Source organism: Alligator sinensis, unplaced genomic scaffold, assembly GCF_000455745.1.
Source record: "Alligator sinensis unplaced genomic scaffold, ASM45574v1 scaffold685_2, whole genome shotgun sequence".
In the NCBI taxonomy this organism is placed as follows: Eukaryota; Metazoa; Chordata; order Crocodylia; family Alligatoridae; genus Alligator; species Alligator sinensis.
This window is the reverse complement of record NW_005842314.1, coordinates 1-18,017: the sequence shown is the minus strand read 5'-3', so window position 1 is coordinate 18,017 and position 18,017 is coordinate 1. Positions and strand designations below refer to the sequence as shown.

At 42.7% G+C, this 18,017-nt stretch overlaps 1 protein-coding gene across 1 annotated transcript; it reads right to left on the bottom strand.

The window, feature by feature from the left end:
- Positions 1-3,582: 3,582 nt before the first annotated feature.
- LOC102381567 (alpha-1A adrenergic receptor-like) lies at positions 3,583-10,430 on the bottom strand. Its single transcript, XM_014522171.2, has 3 exons — positions 10,385-10,430; positions 9,988-10,128; positions 3,583-4,251 (listed from the first exon to the last, which is right to left on the bottom strand). Exons 1-3 carry the CDS (start codon positions 10,428-10,430, stop codon positions 3,731-3,733), a joined length of 708 nt encoding a protein of 235 aa, XP_014377657.1. The 3' UTR covers positions 3,583-3,730.
- Between the last annotated feature and the right edge of the window lie 7,587 nt (positions 10,431-18,017).

The window sequence follows — 18,017 nt, the reverse complement described above, 5'->3', positions numbered from 1 at the left end:
GAGTCAGGGGGTGCACCAGCGCTCTCAGGGGATGCACGTGCACCCTCTACGCGTTGCCACTGAATGTGGCTTTACAAAGCCTTGGCTAGGATGACGTAGTTAACTGGTCCTGTTTTGAGCAGAGGATTGGACTAGATGTGACCTCCTGAGGTCCCTTCCAACCCTCATTTTCTACGATTCTATGAACTGGACTTATTTTGTCTGAAGAAGAGAAAACTGAGGGGGAATTTGATAGCAGCCTTCAACTCCCTGCAAGGTAGTTCCAAAGAGGATGGAGCTAGACGGTTCTCAGTGGTAGCGGATGACAGAAAAAGGAAAAATGGTCTCAAGTTGCAGCAAAGGAAGTTTGGGCTAGATATCCAGAAGAACTTTCTCACTAGGAGGGTGATGAAGCACTGGAATGGGTTACCTAGAGAGGTGGTGGAATCTCCATCCTTGGAGGTTTTTAAGGCCTGGCTAAAATGATCTAGTTAGGGATGGTCCTGCTTTGAGCAGGGAGTTGGACAAGATGTGACCTCCTGAGGTCCCTTCCAACCTTAATTTTCTATGATTCTATGAAAGCAGACACCGTCAGGCTGTATGGGTTCACCCCTAAAAGTCAGCTGCCACATTGCAAACCCAATTTGCTGTGAACAGATTTTATTCTTACAGCACCTGAAAAAACACACATAAAACATGTATTTGAGGTAACAGGTGGAAGAAAAATGGCAGGAACACAAAGGGCGCATCTACATGTCGCCCTATGGCAACATTACTCCTGCACCGTGCACACAGTGCACAATTAGTTTTAGCCACAACATCGTCACAGGGACACACTAAAACAGGGGAGCACACCACTACGGCAAAGTAGCTCATGTAGACTCACATGATCGCTGCATCGCCGTAGCGCTTCATATGGCAACTTAGCATGTCACTACAGTGACGTAGGGTGATATGTAGATGCACCCAAAGAGTATCGGAAGTGCTCTTGATCAGTAGAGCAGAAAGAAACTGACAGTATTATGAGATCATTCATGCCTCTTAGGTCTTGAGAAATCTTTGAATTATACTCATGTTCTCTGAATTGACACAAGCTATTTAGTGCACTCAGAGTACAGCTGCATGGAAATGGAGTGTGAAATTTTGTTGGCCAGTTTAGCTTCTGTTTATAAACTGTCTACAAAGATTACACTTTTTCCTACATTCATCATTAAAGATTGGCTAGTGATACATGGTCTGTGGATTCTTTTTGACCAGGCTAATTGAGAGATCTTTGACAGCTAAGACAACAATAGCCAGATTTCCAAAGGAACTGAAGTATCTCAAGATGCAGCTGCGTACTTTACTAAATGCTGCTACCTACTGAACAAGGTTAGGCACTTACCTCCCACTGAAAATTAGGAGATAATTCTAACTCCCTTAAATACTCCTATTGACTTTACTGGGCATCTATCTGCATCTTTAGCTGCCTAAATGCCTGCTGTAAGTCTCATCCCCAAATCTGATAATACTTTGCCTGGGAGTTTCTTGAACTGAAAATGTTCTTCTATATTTTGTTCTTACCTGTGGAACCTGATGCTTATTTACACTAAGTCTGCTTTATTCCTTCCTGGCCATATAAGAAAGCCTCAGCATGGACATTACATCTACATTCATTTTGCAGTAGCTTTACTGAGAGCCAGAATTCTAAAGCAACTTGAGTGCATTTGAGAATCAAGCCCTTTAAATGCTAATTTTGCAGTGTTTCACATATAAACTGACAAGGTCCAAATGATGCCATGCATTTGCAGAAGGAAACAGTCTAGGATGTGCATAAATGAAAGACATTGGAGAATCAAACACCATCAATATGAGGACTAATTACTGCATGGAAGATGAATAAATAGTGATTCCTCATCAGTGATGTCCAGGTCCCTTTTCAAAGCCTTACCCTGCAAAACTCCCAGTCGCTCCTTTAGAGGCTGAGAAGTCTCCATCCACATTCAGATCAATGGGTATCATCTAGCACCTCACAGGATTGACACATGAGCACCAGGAAAGCTTTGTGCTTTGTGACAAGAAAGCTGCTTTATTACTTGGCAGGCTCAGTAGGTAATTATGTTATGAGCTGCTTATTCCTAATGCTGTACAGATAATTCCTCCCACCATCACTTCCAGGTGCAGACCTGTTTATTTGTTTGAATAACTAAGGTAAAATATAATCACTCCAATTGTTTTCCTTCAGCATTCACAGTCAAGGGCAGGAGGAGAAGGGGACCATTTTATCTCATATAGGTTTAACTTCCATTGATCTGAACAGAAATAAGGGGCCAAATTCTGAGGTGGGAGTCTCCAGGACCTTACTATGGGAGCATCAAGGGAAGAATGCAGTAAAGATCTGCAGCAGAGCAGCAGTAAAACATCTGAATATCTTCCAATGATTGCAATACATCAACATGCCACAACCTGGCTACTGCAAGTACCTGGAAGTGGAGGGGTTTAATATGTCAATAGCCCTTTGGAGGCCTTACCATGACTAAGAAAATAAAATGGTGCAAAAAAATCACCCTCAAGTGCATAAATCTAACCCAGATACAGGTATTTTTACAATATAACTAAGGTGCAAAATCCTTTTAAATGAACCTGGAAGGACTGAGTTCACATTTTGTTTGTTTTTAATTTTTTTTTTTAAAGAGGAAACTGGCAGATTTCTTTTTTCTTTAAATGAGGTGCAATGCAACTCTTTTGATCATGTTTTGCTTTGGGATGGAGTTTGCTGGAATCCAGAATACAAAGTGGGACTTAGGGCAGTGCTGCCAAGCAGGGCAAAAGCTGAAGGGATGTTTCCACTAAATCTGCAAGCTGAACTCACCAAAACTTCAACATCGTTGAGGTCAGGCCAGGGAATGCTATCCATGGCAGGAAGCTACACCCTCCACTGGTATTGCTCACCATCACTCCATTGACAGTGAAGTGAATGGTGCTACACAGATCTGCACCAGTGGCGGACATGACCCAGTGTGTTGTCAACTCCCTGTTTTCTTCAATAGCCTGGGATGCTCAGTACCTCACAGGATTGGGACTGGAACTGAACAGAGGCACAAAACAGTTGAAAAGCCATCACACATCCCTACTGAATACCCCTGTTGAAGGACACTCCAAGATATGTAACATTCTGTGCAAAGCTTTCCCTTCCCCAGGCCCTCAGCTTGAACTGCACTGAATCAACAAGTTCAGCCTAAAAATAAATAAATAAATAAAAAGAGATCATAAAATGGCTCTAAAATTAGAGCCCTTTGAAAGCATCCATGCCAAAAATCACTACAATATTTTATGGTACTCATTGGGACTCCCCCCCCCTCTGTTTTCATTGAGCTTCAAAACCAGAAGGGTTGGAGCTGTAAAATAAAAAGTTACAGTGAAAAAATAAGGCCATTGAGCAGCAAGGAAACATTGCTATAATCATTCCAAGTGGCCAGATGACTATCGTGTCTGCAATGCCCATTGAACTCAATTGTAAGATTGCCAGTGACTTCACTGGACTTTGGATCAGACCCACCACCCACTGAAGTTAACTTCAGTTCCCCACACATCTCGAGCTGCTTTTCAAAGTTAAGCTGTCGACCTCTGTGATCGCCATACTGCAACCCCTACCCTGAATTCCTATTAAGAAAAGCAACCTCCCACCAGCAGTGCTACCAGGTTGCCAGAGCTGAAAAATCACATCAAGATTCCTCCATGACCCTTCCTGCTAGAGCTCTCAATCCCTTCTTTAGACCTCCTCCCCATTCTCACTGAGGGAGATGGTGTGTATTTTAATGGTGGGCACTTTACGGTTCTCCCGGACAGTATTCCCTGATGTGCCAGTACAGCAGCATGCCCTTAAGAACCCTTTGCTCTTTACTTTGGCAACTGTGCAGCTTGACTGGTCCTTAGAAATTGCACTTTTTGCAGACATGCTTTGCATGGTGGAGAACATCTTCCACTCGCAGACCCCATCGGATTTGGAAATCTTATAGAAGGTTTCCCCAGAGCCGACAGGGATACGGACCACGTCCTTGCCACTTTCCATGGCCGGGCTACTTGGATGATTGAGGTTAAAGCCAAAGGATTGCTTCTTAGTAGATTGCTTCCTCAAGGGGCACTGAACTCTTAGGATGTTCTGGAATGCTTTTTTAAACTCTTGACTTGAGCACGGGTAGATGATGGGATTGATGCAGCTGTTTAAATATCCAAGCCAAAATGTTATTTTAAAAACTGTGTCCGGGGGCTTGATTGCAGGAAAGAAAGAACCTGGAATGGAAAAGATGTGGAGCATTAAGGCAAAGCCAGCGAGACACTGTAGATAATCAACTGAAAAAAAAATAAAGCACAGGAAAATAAAATTCAAGGCTGTTTGGTTGCTCTGACAACAAGTAACTCACAAAACCTCTGCTCTCCTGGTGAAAGACAGCATCTTAGTGTGCATGGTGTTGAACAGTCATATGGATGGTATCTAACTGTTCCCAAGGGCAGGTTCCACATATCTGCTCAATTAGGAAGGCAGATATGTCGGCTCTGCGGAGTCCTAAGGCAAGCAGCTGCAAGTGTTGACATGAAGTGACTTAGGGGAAATTACTTTCTCCCTAGGGATGTAGCACCAGACTGCTCAGCTAAATAACAGGAATACTCAGGAGATAATGGATTGGGATTTGATATGCAAAGGGAATCACCACTTCAGGGATCAGATCAAATACAAAAGGAGAATCAGTCAGCGGCTCACTTTCTGGCTGATGTTTCTGAATGTTCCTGAAGGAACTGGATACTTGATTCCCTCAGGAACTTCTGAACATCCTTAAGATATTATTGTATCATGGGACTAATCCATTAAGTTCCCCTCTACTTCAGTGAGCAATGGATCAAGCCCCATGAACTGTAACTATATAAACGTGATGATACAATTTGCTTGCCTGTAATAGGAGAGCACTGTACTTGATGGCCCTGGAGATCCCTTCCAGTCCTAAGTCCCCATGAAATCTATAAGCAGTTTCTAAAGATCTTTAATTGACCTGCATAGAGAGTGCCTAGAAACTTAACAGAAGCTGCTAGTGAACTGTAAGGATGTTTCCCACTTAAGTAGCTTAAGGAGAAAAAGCAAAGTCTTGCATTGCACCTCTATCAGCAGATATCAAAGCATTTTCCAAAGACAAACAGTATTATGCTCTCTATTTGACAGATAGGGAAACGGAGGTACTGAGGGAGAAATGACTTGCCAAAGGTTACCCTCCAGATCAGTGGCAGAACTAGAAATTAGAAGGCTCTATTTTGTAGGCAACGCTATCTTTCTTTGTTGAACTATAACCAGCAACAGGGAACACACTGATTGAGAAATGACACTTTGACTCTGCTTTCACTTCCAAAGGAAACCCAGTTGGGAGTTGAGAGGGTGACAAGGACACAGTTATAACAACAGTGAGATCCAGCTGTATATGATGGGAGAGAATATGCAGATGTGCATATGGCAGGCACACTGACCTGACAGCCCACTCCTTAATTAATAACTTAATAAAAATGCAATTGTTCCCATGAATATGATATATTCATTATTTACTTTAAAAATTCTTCCATAAAAGAAAGCAGCCAGCAATTCAGGATATGATGTCTCCTGGGATCTATGAAACCCACAGACCACAGCTACAATTTGTATGTGGCCAACAACAGGGCACAGAACTACAGAAACTAGATCAAACCAGGGGCTCATCTAGTACAAGCATGTTATTTCTGACAGCAATCAGCACCAGCAGCTTCATCAGAAAAAATGGCAGCAGTAAAAAGCTATAATAGCCCAAGAAGGGCTTTCTCCCTGATATCCATTAATACAAACTCTCTCTATGCTGTATTTTTTTAGACCATAAGCAGAACTAACTGCATATCAGATATTCACAACTGTCCTCAGCTCCATTGATTACCAGTACAAGGTTAAATGTAGTTGGTTTATTACATCCCTCCTGGGTTGCAGTAGACTTTCCCTTCTCTGAGCCAAACTTCTACATTCAGGTGGGCCCCTTTATTTTTGGTTCACAATATCAAAGGAGGGAAGATTAGATTTTTAGAAAAATCACTCTCATAACCAGGGATCCTGTTTTTTTGTTCACCGCAGGAAAACGCAGGAAAACACAGATTTTCTCATTTTAAGGAGAAAACCACAGGTTTTTTTCCTTTCATGGAGAAAAGCAGGGAACAGCAGGTTTCCCCTTGCAGGCTAGCAGAGTTCCAGCCTGCAAGGGGCTGGGGGGAATGGGAGGAGGGCAATCAGGCAGGGGGTGTTACATGCATATACATGCACACACAGGCACGTAGCAGCCAGGCACATGAAGAGCAGCTCCTGGAGCAACCTGTAGGTTAGTCTGGAGTGGGACGGATTACGGCCCCCATAGTGAGGGAGGGAGGAAGTCGGACAGGGCTGGAGGCACTGCCCACCTGGGGCAGTGTGCGGGGCCAGGGATTTGGGGGCCAGGGCCAAGGTAAGAATGCATGGCCATAGGGCCCGAGCAGGGAGCAGGATGGCGCTGCAGCCAGTTCTTCTGGGGGTTGGCAGGGGGGCTGGCTCCCCACCACTGCACACACTCCTGGGGGGAAGGGGGGACACGTGCTCCCCAGATAACCAGGGGCGGATGCAGACTGCCTGCTGCAGGCTCAGGACTCCCCTTCCTACTGCCCGCCCCCTGGGGCCCAGCAGAACCTGGCATGGCAGGGAAGAGCAGGGTGAGGAGGCTCAGTGCCACCACTGGGAGTCCTGCACTGCCATGGCAGCAGTGGGTGTGGCGGCGCAGAGTTGTGCCCCCTGCTGCTACTGGGCAGGCAAGGAGCACCTCACCATGGCAGCGTGTGGTTTCCAGCGGTGGCACCAACCATCCCCACCCTGCTCTGCCCTTCCCTGCCATGCCAGGGGGAAGGCAGAAGGGCAGGGAGCCCCGAGCCAACAGCGGGCAGCCCGCTGCCTGTGGGGGAGGGGGATCCAGGCTCCATGCTCCACTTCAGCCGCAGCAGCCACCACCTCCCACAGATGGCAGCTGGGGCTCGGACACTGCTGGGGGGAGCAGGGGCTGAGGACCTGGGTCCCTGGCCCTGTAGCCCTGGCAGCCGGGGTGGGGGGCAGCTATGGGTGTGGAGTGAGAGGCACCGGCAGGACTGGGGGCTGTACATTGGGAGTGAGGGGCAATGGCATGGGCAGGGCACTGGCATATCAGGGCTGTTCAGTCCACATAGTAACGGGGGGTGGGAGGTGGTGGGGAACAGCTGCAGCTGGACCCACATCCTGGTAAACGAAGGGGGCAGGGGGAGCTCTGGTTTTCCATGATAAAAAACCCAAAATCAAATGCCGAAATGTATTGGTATTTAGAATTTATTTTATTATAGTGATTGAGGTACTGGTAGGCTTCCAAACTGCTTTAAATTTGTAAATATATCAATAAAACATTGTGTTCAACTGATACCTATATAGATAGTGGTGTTTCATTTTAATCGTGGAAAACGTGGATTTGGGGTTTTTTAATTAGAGAATCTGCGAGGGGAGGTTGAGATTTTTAAACAGAGAAAACCAGGATCCCTGCCCGTAACCACATTTTCTGGTCATTGTACTTGGAAACTGATGTCTAGTTTCCATCTTGGGGTTAAATAGTCATTATTTCGGAAAAATACTGAACATTTGTCATCACTGCTGTATATATTAAATGAGTTGCCTTGTGCAGATACCTGCCATCTATCTTTTTTCCCATGTGGAACATGGACTGTGCATGTCATAAACCCCATTCGGCTTTTTAAACTAGAAAGTATTTGTTAGCTCAACCAGGTAAAAGCGGCACTTTTAGATCAAGATAGGAGTTCGAGTCAACTAGTTGCTATTTAGTTCTTCATGAGGAAGGACAGCTGTGTGTCCCCTTATTGATCACAGAATATTTTCCATGCATTTTACTATATATTTCCAGTCTTTGGCTGAACCCAGACGTTTTGCCATGGAAGGAGAGTATACAGTGAACAGACATACTAAAAGGAAATTTATTCTACAAAGAGCAGAAAAATTAATCTGAATGACTTCCATGTAATGAGAGATGTTAATGATTTTTTAAATTTCATCAACTATTCAAACATCCACAGAAACTCCCCAAAATAAAAGTCATGCTTTTACCCAGTTTTCTTGTCCAGCTATAGAACAGCAGAACTTTTTGTTTTAAAAAAGTTGCTTTGAAATATTTTTTTAAAAAATTGTTAATGTTTTTAAGTCATTGATTTCTTTTACTGTTTTGGACCAGCTGCAAATAAATATTGGTGTCTTTTACACAGATATATGACACGTTCTGCCATTATCTGTAGCCTCCCTTACGAATAACAATGCTAAAAAATCTCATACAGAGTAAAACTGACCCCTGTTCAAAGGCCCAACATATTATCTATTCACTATTTACATCACACTTCAGCCAAACAACTAAAAGCATTGCTAGAATGTGCTCCAGGGCTTAAATAGTGGATAGGTCTCGGGTTGGCTCTCTCCCGGAAAATGCATTTCACCTATAAATTTAATTGTAACAAAAAAGTTTTCCAACCATTATTCAAATAACAGCTTTGATAAAAAAAGAGAGAGTATGAAAGCAGAAGAGAAAGCAACACAGGCCTCGATTTGAAAGATGAATAGACTGATAGGGCACATCCAGACAAGCATGCGCTACGTTTCCCCAGGGCCAACCAGCAGCGGCACATAGTTGAGCCCCCGCTAGCTATCCCTGGGGAATCCCTCTGCACACATGCCCTGGTGGGGGGCAAATTGCCCTAGATGAGGTAGAGGAGGCTGTGGCCAGTACCTGAGCTGACCCCAGCAGCCTTCCCTGGGGTCCTGGGGGCCTCCTGGGGCTGCAGTGACGGCATTCTGCATGTGCAGGGCCTAGCTGGCAGCTGGGGCATGGCTCTGGCCAGTCAGGCTCTGGTTTTGGGCAGCACATGCTGCTGCCATGTGCACCATGCCACTTCTTTCTGGCGTGCTTTTTTTTTTTTTATACCAGGATTTTCCTGAAAATATGCAGCATGGAGAATCAAATCATGTGCATAGGGTGCATTTTGCATGGGGTACACAGGGTGCATTTTGCAGCACCTCAAAAGCCTTTGAGGCACAGCAAAGAGCACATGCGCACTTGTGTGAACACGCCCATAATGTCCTCAATTCAGATCAAAACGTAAGTAGGTACTTAATGTTAAATAGTCTAAACTGGACTCAGCACATGCTCAAGGGATTTACTGAGCTGGGGGCCCATAATTATCAAATATGTGTAGGCCCCCAAAGATGCTGACAGAGAGTTGTTTATAAGGTTTCTTTCTGAATGACCGTGGAAACTAGCCATTGTAACAAGATTCTCCCCAGCCCAGAGGTTCTTGTTTCTTGGAAATTAAAATAATATTCTGGATATGGAATTATTCTAGACTGCCAAAATAATGGTTGCTCTGGGAATCTGTGAGTAACAGTAAAGCTGATAGGACCTATTTCTGTTATAGTCCACCATCACACAAAAAAAATCCCTAGCATGTTTCCAAGGGAAAGGTTATTATTCTTAGTATTATTATTAGTATTATTATTATGCTCCCAGATTATTGGCCACTTCAATAACATGAGCAAAGAATCCCAAAGTCAGTAACTAGTTTGGACAACACATCCTGAACACAAGCATAACTTCCCAGAAAACATGATTTGCTTGTTTTGGTTGTTACAGACAAGTTTTAATAAATAGGCCTTTTAGCACTGAGAGGTGCTTCCTTTCTCTTCCAAGAAAACATAAACATGTTCAGACTGGAAGAGAAATTGGGGCAGATTATGCAATTCGTAAGGTTTCCCAGCAAACAAGTATTTGTCAAGATCATTCTGCAAGATCACATACACCAATGCTACTAGAGAAATGCATTAAACCAAGACAAAATATCTCACATCATAACTGAGGTTTGTGAGGGTCAATTTAACCCCCAAATTTTGTCTGCCTGTCATGTCCATTCTTTGCCCAACCAAACCTGCAGAATTTAACACTTCCAACCACTTAAGAAGTTTGACAGTGAATCCTAACTTCAGTGCACTAGTCTTTCCCTCCTCATTAACTATGGCAACAAGCAGTTCCTCTACTTTACAAGTTTCAGGAGAGCCTAAAAATGGATCTGAAAGTATGGACAAGATGAACAATTTATATGTGGTTAAAAGGGAGAAATGTTTACATGCATCAGCTAATCTGCTTTAACTGTTGTATGTCTGTCCATCCTTTGATAAGTGGAAGCTAAACCACAGGTAAGCTGTATCAATGTACCATCCATTTACTATGGGATAGGAGCAGGCATGAAACAGCTCCTGTGGATTAGCTGACACAGTATGTGCCCTCCCCCTTTAATTTTGTATGGCACATTTAGCTGTCCATACCTTCTGCATCTTCAGAGCGTCTGATTCTATCATCTTCTGGATACATGTTGAAACTGAACCCTAGAAAACTAAGAAAAGATTTCTGAGCTGCATATAGTGAAGGGGAACTCTCTTGATAAATTTGTGCATGAGAGAAAGAGAATCAAAGTCTTGCCAGAATAGTGCAAAATGATCGATGGCTTTCTTTCTCTTACTCCTCTTCTGCTGAATGCAGTCCCCCCTCAAGCACAAAGTAATTTCTTCCTGCTATAACACCAATCCTCACTCTCTGAACTGAGTTGATGAGGGAAGGGGGCACACTGCAGTCCAGGAAAAAATGGAAGGTGTGGCAGAGGGAGCAGTAGCTAGCTAATAAAGGATCCCTTCAAAAACAGAGCCACCGGATGCAACTTAAAGCAGCTAAGGCTGTTCAGAGATTCACTAGGATTGAGGACCAGAGGTCTATAACTGATGCCTTGACAGCTCTGCTGAGCATAGAGAATTTTGTCCTTCGTTTTCCAACAGCTATACATCCAACCGCGCAGCAGTTATCCCTAGGGCACTGAGCATTATTCTACATTGATGTTCCTAGTACAGTTAAAACATTTCAGATCACGTTTGCTATTAGACAGATTTAATCCTTAACCAAATGGATCTCCCCAACTTTTGTGCAGAAGAAAGCAGATCAGTCTTTCTATGCAGTGTTCAATTGCAAAAGAACCTGGAGTGAGCCCTGTGCCCAGATGGCCATTAACTGTCTCCTTTTTCTAATGACTCTCACCTCAGCATAGCCATTGCTTTCCCATTTATTTTCAGTGTAAAAGATAAGAGAAAACCAAGCCCAGAAAGCGCTTTATTAAGTTAGTGTAGCAATGAGTGAAAAAAAAACACAACAATTTCTGTTCACTGTGACTTTTGACTCACTTTAAACAGAATGCTAATGGCCTGCCAAAGTCTGGTAAAAATAGAAAACAGCCATGTCAAACTCAGTCTCCTGCTCTTTTGGGGGGCTAGGTTATTAATATAGCCTTTTTGGTTGATCAGTGTAGGGACTTCCTATCTTGGAATGACACAGTGTAAATGCAGCGTACATGCAAATAGTGTGAACAGTAAGCAAATATTGGTGGCTGTAGAAGCTTCTAGCCCCTCTTTTTAATTCATCCATTCCCATGGTAGATGCAACTCAAACTTTGAAACTAAAATGTTGTTTTCATTTCCATGCACTGGACCAGAAGTCAATGACACATTGTAATTTTGGAGTGAGGTGAAGGAAGCCCTAGCCTGTTTACTTCATTACTGTTGTATAAGTATCCAGAGGCTGGGTAGGAGTTATGTGATGATTGTAAAGGAATGTCACTTGTTGTGTTGATTTAAGAGGAATGAGAACTGGCTTTTTAATCCGAAGGCTAAAACCACAAAATAATGTATATCAGTGCAAAATGAGTGCCAGCTGCCTAGCATCAAAACAGAAGCATTTCACATTCCCTTTATACCAGCACTAATCACTTGCAGCAGATCTTAAGAAACAGTGCATCAGACCTATTCCAAGTCCTTGAGAAATTATGTAGTGAAATCTAAATAGCCTCTCATCTGTATACGTGTAGTACTTGTCAGTACAGAGTTGACAGGGGGCATTCTTGAATGAGTGTTTGTATCTTGTGTTGCAGAAATACCACGTTGGTCCTTGTTAATATCAAGAAAGGGTTATATTGCAGAGCTAGCATCTGGACAATTTACCCACCCCAAAGCTTTGGGTATGATGTTTTGATCGTAAGTATTGGATAGTCCCATTACCAAGATCTAGATAAACATCCATTTCTGGGGTTGTGAATCAGATGTTTCCACTGTTACTATCATTATGCACATCTTTTACAACTAAAAGACACTGCTGCCAATTAAACTGGACTCCAAGGGAATGCATGGCTATTTTTTCCGCATCTTCACAAAACAGATGGACATTTCATTTGCCTGCCATCTACAAGCACTTTCCTTACAGATCCTATATTCTCTGGGGAGATTTTACCCATTCCTAAATCTCCTGCTGGATTACACCCTCCTGATAGGAAAACAGGAAGGAATATGCCAAGTGTGATGGACTTCCATCCTTTGCACTTTAACATGCTTAATGCAGCAAAGGGTAATGGAGCACAAAAAACAGGGTAATTTTGATTCTGTAGCAAGTGAAGTCTTGATAAGATTAATTCAATCTCCTGCCATGATTTCCCTGTCCTGCCTGCCCTTGAATAAGGGAATCAAAATAACATTTTTAGCAGAAGCTAGATACAAACCCTACAGAACTAGAAACTAGTATGACTGACTACCTACATACAATGCCTACTGGTAAATATAATGCCCTACTCCTCTCTCCAAATGTAAGCCCATAAATCAGTGAAGTGAGCTAACACAGGCTGTGTCTACACAGCAAATTTATCATGCCATGCATGGGACAGACTAACAGTTGCTGATACTCAGCAATGCTAATTAATCCACCTGAAGCAACCAATTTATGAGGCAGCCTGTGTGGAGTAGCACAGCATTTAAAGGTGCCAGTGCCTGGCACAGTATATTTGACTCACTCCATCTGCATGGCAGCACCATAGCCTCCCTGGTTCTTATTTCTGTATATGATGTTGTATTGAAAAAATCTGACTGCAAATATATAACAACTTGGTTTCAATTTGCTAGGTCATGAGTTCCAAAAGTCTTTCATATAATGTAATCTTTCCATGACTATAGATTCCCTTCCTACCCATATGGAAAGACAGACAGAGTTCCACGAGCTCCTGAAACTGCAGACATTAGCAGGCTGAGAATTCACAGAACCCATGGGGCTTTCTTGCAGGCTGGATTCAAACAGCTAAGTTTTAGTAAGAGTTATTAGCACAACTCAATCCATCAAAAGAAATAAATACACATTATTATAAGCCTTGTCAGTTAATTTGCCAGTTAAACATTTGTCATTCCTTGACCCCAGAATGGGAGGATTTAGGTTTTTTCCCCTCATTTTAAGCTTGCATTCCTATATTTATGCCTTTGACTTTAGTTTGTGGGACATGTGGAAGGAGCCAACAGCTCTGTTTTCCATGCATGTTCTGCAGATTTAGTATTAATTCAATCGTGAAGATGTAATCTTACTTCCCTGCAAACCAATCAGAAGTTATGAAGTTGCTTGCTTATGGCTTATTCAAAAATCAGTACTGATATCAAGTGTGGATGCACTGATGGAAAAAGCACAATGGCATATATTGAACCTAATCTTCTCAGTCATTTAATACAGTAGTAGCCCATCCAGTATCATAAGAAGTAGCGTGAGATTTAGGAGCTCTTAAGTTTGCCTTCTCAGGGCTTCATATTACTTAAATCCAGCCCTGTTGTTAAGTGCTCTAGGGGTGGTTACTAGGACTGGTGTGCTGTTGTCTGTGATTGAGCACCCAGAGAAGATCGACACAGCAGAAAAAAAATCACCAAATATAGTCTTTTCCTTTGCCCTCAAGCTTAGAGAATTTTCACTGAACTTTATTCTGAGAGCACTCTCTATACTGGTTTTCAGGTCACATAGAAAATATGCCATGGAAGACAGTGTGTGTGTGTGTGTGTGTGTGTGTGTGTGTGTGTGTGTGTGTGTGTGTGGTTATTATTATGGCTTTGAATGGATCACAGCTGTGATCTGTACTTTTAATGTCCCCAGCACATCTCACCCAGCTCTATCCTTATGGAAAGTCTCTTGCGTGGGAACAAATATATGATCAAAGCAGCATGGAAAAGTAGGAAACACTTCAGCTTTTTGTACCATGAAATCAGTGTAACACATACAGAAGAGCAAGCTATTGCTTGGGCAGAATTGGCATCTGAAACTGCACCTTTTCAAGGCTGTTTGGATAAGTTGGGTGGAAGTGAAAATGCAGCTGAAACTGGAAATGCCACCAGAGTCTGAGGGTCTGAACAGGCAACATTAACACTGTTAAGTTACACTGGCTTTGTAAAATTAAGATCCGGAGTGAATACACAAACTGCACACAGCCACCATTTGCTTATCATTTCTACTTGTTTTTAACGAAGACGTAAAGACTGGTTATAATGGTATAAACATGTGTTCTAACCAGATCCTGAATTCTGAGATTGGAGCATACAGTGGGACTCGTGTTTCGCTGAGGTGAAATTGAGACTGTGTGGGAAGTTGGGTTGGATACTGGTGTTAGAACCAGGAAGGCCCTCTTTGTTCAGATCTACAAAGATGCCTCGTGTCTGGGTCTGGATTTCCTCTGAAGTGCTATCATCCCTCCAATTCTCTAAAATGCTGACATTGTACATCAACATATCAAATATGTCCTAAGCAAGCCAGTTAGTGTTAGATTTACTGCCCAGATTTGCAGACTCAAAATGTTCAGAGAAACACCTGGAGCCAAAGTCAGCTTGCATTGATAGCAATATAAATCTGAAGTGACACAACTGACTTACAAATCAATTCCATGTAGCCCCTGCTGCCCATGATTACAGCAGAATTGCTCTCAGTCGTACTGTTGCAACTCTTACAATTTTATTGCAATAGTTGCTGTTCTTCCTAAAGCCCCAATTTCTGAAGTCATCAGATTGTGACAGAATCCGGATTTGCATTTCTTTTTAAGCAAGCTTCCAGCCCTAGTGTTTTCAAAGAAACGCTTGAAGGCTTGACACCTAAAAGCCTCAGAATACAATCAGCTCATTTTTTTAAAATAATCCCATTACTTCTAAGCCAAATCTCATACTTTTTTCTGGAACTGGAGGTCTGACTCAGAATAGCTCAACATCTGGGATTGACAACACTGGCATTTATACCCCTGGAGGAGTTATTAAGATTTGTCCCTTCAACTTCTGAACTAAACTAAAATTCTGAAACTCTTTGTGACTGGTACATCACAACTTCTGTACTGCATAATGCTTTCTGAAAAGCACTCAGACATTTGAGACAGTCAGAGGAGAAAGATGTTCCTCTTGGCTCATGCCCTCTTGAGGTATGAGTGTGGTGACTCAGTCATCCATATACAAGATAAGAATATTTTAGTGGTAAAGATATGCCTTCTGTTTGACAGGTGAATTGTATAGGAAACCCAGAGGGACAGAGTTTAAGTCACTCCTACATAAGATGCAGAAGTTGTTTAAAAATTTCCTCCCCCATTTTTGGGTCAAAATGTTACTACTAGGATCCGCTCTACAATTTGTTTTGTAGGTTTCCTGATTCAGTGGGATGTAAAGATTTAAGTTTAAACCTCAGGGGTGAAATCTTGGTCCCTTTTATGTCCAAGGGCATTTTTCCATTGACTTCAATGTGGCCAAGATTTCATCCCAACACCAAGGACACATTTGCAAACCACGCTTAAGGAAAAAGATTCCCCTTGTGATTAAGGAACATGCCAAGAAAATAGTCCAGCTGTCATCCTTTCCAGCATATTTTCTATTGCTATTCAATAGCTACACAGAGACACAATAAAGTGAAGGGCATACATGCTTTCCCTTTACTGACCTCCTGCCATGCAACTCTGCAGGAGCAATTTGGTTTCTTTGTCATTAAGGGAACATGTTGAGATGCTAATATGGAGGAACTGAGCTCTGAATGCTGCCCTCGTGTCTAGAATCCAAAATATTCTGATATGAAAACCGTGTAGGGCTGGACTGTTGAAACCATTATCTGGCTGAGAGGGAAAATAACAGGGAGGAAGCTCTCTTTCTTACTCTTTTAAAACAGCCCTTCTCAGGGAAAAGCCTGGGCCTACTATTCCCTGCCCCGTTCATGGCAGAAGGTGGGAGAGGGAGAGAGTGAAAGCTCCACTGTGCTCCTTTTTGAGATTGCCAAATTATGTAGGAGAAGGGAGGAGATTGGAAAATAATTTACTGCCTCCCCAAAGGAGAGTGAGAGCAGAGCAGAAAGTACTGTAAGTGTTATTTCTGACTTCCTTATGGGCTCTTGCAGCTATCTGCCACCCTGGAGAGCAAAATGGAAAGCTGCTTTCACCCAGCCCACCACAAATAAATAAATAAATACGTCTCCATTGACGTATGGAGACCACACTGTCCTTTGTTCTAGCACCTGACCCTTGCTCAAACTTCCCACTCTATCCTTGTCAACCACCAAAATAAGTTATTCCGTGGCAAAAAAAAGCAAAAAAACAACTCCCCGCCTCACAAAAAAAACAACCAGTTTGTATCACCAAGATAATCAGAAAAGGCCTGACAAGAGCTATGATAATGAAGCTTATAAAGCCAAAAAAGAAAAGGTTTTTTTGGCTGGTATAGTTTGAACCAGTTTTCTGAACAGAACTCAGTTAGGACTATATAATTGTATCTATACTGAAGCTTTTGTTGGTATAACTATGTAAAATTTGCCACACCACGACCCAGTATTTCCATGCAGAGCCACATCTTTTGTTCAAGGGGATGAGGTCTGTGACAATGCATCTTTACACCAAAAGTAATTCTCAAGAGTTAAAAGCCCTAATAGCTGGACTTTGATATGCTCATTAAACACATTTTTTTATTAAGCTGCTAAACACCACAAAAAGGATATTATAACCCAGTCTTCATTGGCTGCTTTTTACTGAGAAAAGGTTTCATGACATCACTGGGTAGTTTTCATGCAACAGAGAAGACAACTTCTGGAGAACATTATGCAAGAGAAATAAAACACAAAGTAAATGTGGAAGTCACCGATAGCAGTTATTTTATGGTTTTGCGTAAGCTTTGGCAGTAATACTTTTACTATAGGTTGAGTTCATGTTGTTAAATATGTAGCATCCTGACAACCAACATAAATTTCAGAAAGGGACCTGACTTGCTTTTTCATAGCATGGGACATTTCATGGCATGACATGGGAACAAGATTAGAGCCACAGCTGTGTGAAACTCTCTCATAATGAAACCTCATAAAGGGGGGAGAACATGGTTTGCTTTGTCCTGCTACATTAAGTTTGGGATGTGGTTCCCATAAAGCTGCTGTTCAGTTTAAGGGATTTGGGTGACTTCAAACCAGACAATATTCAGAATTTTCAGTTGGGTTTCACTTTGAGGGCAACTCCACAAAAGCAAGCCTCTGTAATGGGGAATGAGACACCAGGCTCACCCTCCTCACCCATAAAGATTTTATGTCTCCACTCATGTTTGAACCAGGTATTCATCAATCATGCTAGAGTCAGCTATAAACAGACAAGCCCCTTGCCTCTAGAAATCACAAAGCATTTTTCAAAGGACAGGGCTAATCTTGCTTTACCTGCCTCTTGGGAACCCTTAAGGCTATGGACAGACATTACACATAAACCAGTTTAAGTGATCAGAAACTGGTTTAAACCTGTAACAAAACAGATGTTCAGTGCACATAAACCAGTTTGAAAATGGCTGAAACTGGTTAGAGATACACCTGGTTGAATGTAGTATCAGACTTAACTGATTTGGCTCAAACCAGCTTATGCAATGTCTGTCCCAGACCCCTTGGTGAGTTCCTCAGCATCCCGGCATGTTCTTTGGGCTGGGTGAAGCTCTCAGCTCCACAGCAGGGTTGGTCTCTCCCCTCTGCTCCCCGGCCAGAGCTCCAGCAGAGTCTTGTAGCTACAGTAGGGTCTGCTGGCTTCCCCTGCCCCCTCACCACTCACTGATTAAGCAGGGATCCCTTCCTCTTCTCTTTCAC